This window comes from Sinocyclocheilus anshuiensis, unplaced genomic scaffold (genome assembly GCF_001515605.1).
Source record: "Sinocyclocheilus anshuiensis isolate Anshui unplaced genomic scaffold, SAMN03320099.WGS_v1.1 scaffold550, whole genome shotgun sequence".
Classification (NCBI taxonomy): Eukaryota; Metazoa; Chordata; class Actinopteri; order Cypriniformes; family Cyprinidae; genus Sinocyclocheilus; species Sinocyclocheilus anshuiensis.
The window spans coordinates 73,438-78,634 of NW_015544149.1; the positions used below are offsets into that span (position 1 = coordinate 73,438).

Sequence of the window (5,197 nt, forward strand, 5' to 3'; positions counted from 1 at the left end):
AAAATTACATTTTACACTGATAGCGATTGTTGTTGCGGCCAATTTACATAGAGTTGTCATTGTTTATCCATGTTTTCTGTGCGCCACCATACCTGTATGACGGTTAGACAAGTCAACACAGTAAAACCCACACTAAATAAGTCTATTTATCATATTTGTTGCTCGAAGGTTGATATTTTTAACTGTTATGAGTTTCATAATTTTTACTGTTTAATTTTTGCTAAAAAGCGTGTCTATTAAGAAGGCTCCTAAACCATATAGTGTGACAAGATGCCTCATAATCAGTCACAAAATGCGTCTGCAGTTTGTGTGTGTAAAGTGTAATTATTTGGCTTCTTGTTCGATTAAGCGTACCGCGCGCGCTGCAGAGGCGGACTCGTGAGCGCGTGATAGTTTTGTCAGAAAACCCTCACCAGTTTCTGTCTGATTGCAGAGTTCAGCTCGTCTGCAGCGGAAACAGAAGAAACAGAACCCACTCGGTCAACAGACAGACGGCACGCGATGCTTCAGCGACATTTTCACTACTCATCTCCTGTGAGGACCTACAACTTGTCTTAGTGTGGATAACGGCAGGCGACAGCGGAGAATAATCATTCACCGGCCGTGGTAATGAACTCCAGCACACCATGTGAGTAATCCGCGTGTCTGTTTTACCACAGTTTCCAGCGAAATGAAGCGATATCTAAAGCTACGATCGTGATAAATTCAAAACCCAAGACTTTCGGTCATAGGCCTTATGTTTTATTTATTAATGTTAATATCTAGATGCATCGTTGTAAATATGTGGACTACAGATGTTTTCAGTTCAGCTTAATTCAGTTCAGAAAATATTAATTGAAACAGTGTCATAGATTGTCATAAGTACTGTCATTTTTACTTAATTCTTGATTTTCAAGTTGAATTTCTTCATAACTGCACACATTCAAAGTGATACATTTATAAAACAAATTAGGCAGCAATTAAAATGTTACAATTTTAGTGTGGTTATTACCAGAGGTGGGACCAAGTCATTGTTTTGCAAGTCACAAGTAAGTCTCGAGTCTTTGCATTCAAGTCTCGAGTCGAGACAGGCAAGTCCAAGTCGAGTTGCAAGTCCTCAACTTAATATGTTTGACATAGTTCAATTTCATGCGAGATGGGTGCCCTTAGTAAAACTACTCAAGTTCAATATAGGGATTGTGCCAAAATAGGACAAGCAGTGAAAAAGAAAAACTATTTTATTAGTAACAGCATAGCAAAGACAACATAATTTCATAAAAATAACAGCTGCAACATACTTTGCATGTGTGCATAAGAATATATGCTCCTAGGTGTTATATCGAAGCCAATGAAACAGATTTAAAAATATGTGAGCGGAAACGCAGAAAGAACTGCTTTGAAACAACTAGAAGAAATAACTGCTAGCATACAAGTGAGAGGAAACATGCAATATGGATGCAGACAAACTCGTGAAGACAATCATTAAAAAATGCTGTGCTACCTTCCTTTATAAGAATAACAAAGACAAAATAATTTAATAGAAAAAAATGTTGTATGTTAAATGTTAAGTTTATAATATGCATAGTTGATCGCTAAATTTAGGGGCTGTGTGTGCTATTGGCCTACAGACAGATTTACAACATGTGAATTCATTCATTTATCCTGAAAGAAATGGAAGTGACATGAGAGCCTGCAAGAGGGAGAAAAATTGAGTAGCCTGTATTTTATAGTTATATATACAATACCCATTTTGTGAAAGAAACACTCCTTCAAATTATATTTTAAATGATCATTAGGCCTATTGCCGCTTGCTCACTTCAGACATTAGGCCTAATGTGCATTTTCTTCTTCAAATTATAGCTGAATGGTTTGCAATGATTCATTTTAAATCTAGATTAAATCAAGGTTTATCTAATAATTCTGTTGCACCAAACTTCAAACCTTTAAAAATAAGCAGGTTTACATTTTTAACCCATCATTTTGATCCTGGATTTAAGGATGCAGACAAACTCGTGAAGACAATCATTCAAAAATGCTGTGCTATCATCCTTTATAACTAAGAGTAGCAAAGACAAAATCATTTAATAGAAACAAATGTTGTATGTTAAATGTTAATAATGTTTATAATATGCATAGTTGATCACTAAATTTAGGGGCTGTGTGCGCTATTGGCCTACAGACTGATTTACAACACGTGAATTCATTCATTTAAAGAAACACTTCTTCAAATGATATTTTAAATGATCATTAGGCCTATTGCCGCTTGCCCACTTCAGACATTAGGCCTAATGTGCATTTTTTCTTCTTCAAATTATAGCTAAATAGTTTGCAATGATTAATTTTTAAATCTAGATTAAATCAAGGTTTATCTAATAATTCAGTTGCACCAAACTTTAAACCTTTAAAAATAAGCAGGTTTACATTTTTAACCCATCATTTTGATCCTGGATTTAAGTTATATTTAAGATTAACTTTAATCCTGTTGCACCATAACTTTAAACTCAGATTTAAATCTCGATTATGGATTAACTTTAAACTTAATGGAGGTTTAAATACAATAAAATACACATGCAAATGCAAACGGACAGGGCAGCGCTTTTCACGAGCGGAGATCGCTAGACCAGGGCTGTCCAAACTCGGGCCTGGAGGGGCCGGGCCCCGGCGAGGTTAGGTCCAACCCTAATTAAACACACCTGAGGCCCCTGTCGGCGAGTGAAAAATCGGGCTAAAATCGTGCAGTGTTAACTCGGCATAAGTCGAGTCTCAAGTCTTCTTTAATTATGTCGAGTCGAGTCGTAAGTCATCAAATTTGGGACTCGAGTCCGAGTCAAGTCTCGAATCTGCAGTCTCACCCCTGGTTATTACTATAGAATGAAGAAAAGAAGACAAAAACAAAAAGAAAAGCCCCTGGGCGACCACATTTCCATTTGCCACCTTCAACCGTGATATCGTCAGAGAATTTCCAATGACTTGCATTTGATCTCAAGTCTGACCATATAGATTTAATCTAGGGGTACATTTGACCTCATGTTCAGATGGAAAAGCAGCCCTCTTGAATCTTATCTAAAAGGTCTTATCAATTTGACTCATTTATAATGAGAATTTTAGGTAATTACAACCTGACCATGTTTCTCAGTACTAAAGTAATTTTAATAGTGATACACAGATGTGGTCAGTTCCAGTCAACTGTTATTTGCATGTATTTTCATAATACTGTTTGTTTTAGATGACACATAGGATAAAAGTATCATCTCTACAAGGGTTGGTATTCAGAACTTAAAGACCTTTTCACAATAAGAATATTAACTATAAAGTTCTGTTTATTATAAGCACAGGCTGCTTACGTCATCTGCCACTTTAAATGCTCAAGCTTTTTAAAGTTGGGCGGATTCTGATTAACTGTCCGTGTTTTTATTAGTCATCAGCTGGAAAACAAAATCATTTTTAAAGTTATTACAATGATATTGTTCCTCTGTGCCGTTATAGTTGGTTGTTATTGTTATCTGTTTATTCAAATATATTATTTGCTAAGCCTAAGGGAAGATGGAAACAACGGATTTAGTCTCAGAGTTCTGAAAATGAAACCTATTTAAAACCATTTTGGCACATAGAGTAAGGCACAAAAAAACTGTTAAAAGTAATATCAGCTTGATAAATGTGCTAAAAATGTGGTAGCACATTTTATCAGGCAGGATGTGCTTTCAACATGAAGCTAGACAAACCTCAAACCTTTACCCTGTATTGACAGAATATAGTGTGGGTAGACCATCCCGAGAAGTTGGTCAGGACAACGGCAACAGTTCCGGCAAACCTGAGTAAACTAAAACCATGATGTCACTAGTGTACATACTAGTGTATACTTTGTTCTTTATGTCAAACAAAAAACTGGTTTCTGTCTTGATTTCTTTAACATATCTAAATATTTAAGACAGACACTTGTGTTTCAGTGTTTCAGCATTTAATGAAGCCAAACCCAAAGTTTCCATATTTTGAAATATAAAACTTCATCCCACAGTCATCTTTGTTCATGAAAACCATTATAATGCTAAAGGTATAATGTGGGCTTATAATGAGTACAATGTGGGTCTATAATTAATTCATAAAGTCTGCTAATCTGCTATACAGTCATAGATATTATGTAATATACAATTCTAGCATATTTAGATAGGAGGTGTTGGTTTTGGATTCATTTTTAGTGCATGTGTGCATTTGTATTAATGTAAATATGATCTGTAGGTCTCTGAGAGACTACACTGAATATCTGTAGTTTAAGAAAACCATGTCACATCACAAGATTATTAAAGTGAACAGCAAAACTTTTATTATAGTTACAACACCTTTGTACATTCTCTCATTTATAAATTGTGTGTGTGAGTTACCTGTGTCTGCGCGTCTCTCTCTACAAACAAGGAAGCTGTTTAGTTACTTCGATTTTACCTCTTTGCTGAGGATGATAATATAGCGATCTAGTATCCATTAGTGTTGTCACGGTACCAAAATTTCAGTATTCGGTACCAATACCAGTGGAAATCCACGGTTCTCTGTACCAATTTCGGTACCAAAGCAAAACACAAAAACATGCTAATTGAACAACATTTTTATTAATAACGTTAAACAAAAATTAAACGTACAAAACCAATGCCATTCTTTATACTTATTTAAAATTGTTTCAAGTTTTTCCACAAGTAATAAAAGTATGAAAAAAGTAAACAAGTTTCACCAAAAAGTTTAGTCAGTTCTGCTGCCGCTGAAAAACATCTGTAAACTGTTGTCTGTTTTAGGGTTTTTAGTACCGACTTGGTACCGAAATACCGGGTCTTTTGACAAGATACGCTATTTTATTAATTGAAGTCGCGGGGCAGCACCGACAATAAGTTTCTGTGTGTGCGCAGCGCATTCTGCAATCTCTGAGCTCTCTCCCTCTCACTGTGTTTATGTGCGAGTGATGTGTGTGTGTGTGCATCAATTAAAGTTAATATAGAACGGTGATTAAATTGACTTGGAACTACCTGTGCATTAAACAGTTTTAATGCATACCTGCCAGCCAATCAGAATCGAGTATTCAGACAGACAATGGAATAATTGATTTTATTCAACCCAAAATATTAACCTAATCAACCTACATAAAAAAAAAAAAAGTGAAAGTGACGTAACATGTGGCCAAGTATGGTGACCCATACTCGGAATTAGTGCTCTGCATTTACCCATCCAAAGTGCA

The 5,197-nt window shown here is 35.6% G+C and overlaps 1 protein-coding gene across 1 annotated transcript in view; it reads left to right on the forward strand.

The window, feature by feature from the left end:
* The window catches only part of LOC107695171 (lysophosphatidic acid receptor 6-like), an 8,782-nt gene that overhangs the window by 1,606 nt on the left and 1,979 nt on the right, over window positions 1-5,197 (forward strand). Inside the window, exon 2 of the mRNA XM_016494989.1 lies at window positions 434-628. Coding sequence (XP_016350475.1) covers window positions 610-628 — 19 coding nt within the window. The 5' untranslated portion in view covers window positions 434-609. The remainder of the gene's footprint in view (window positions 1-433; window positions 629-5,197) is intronic.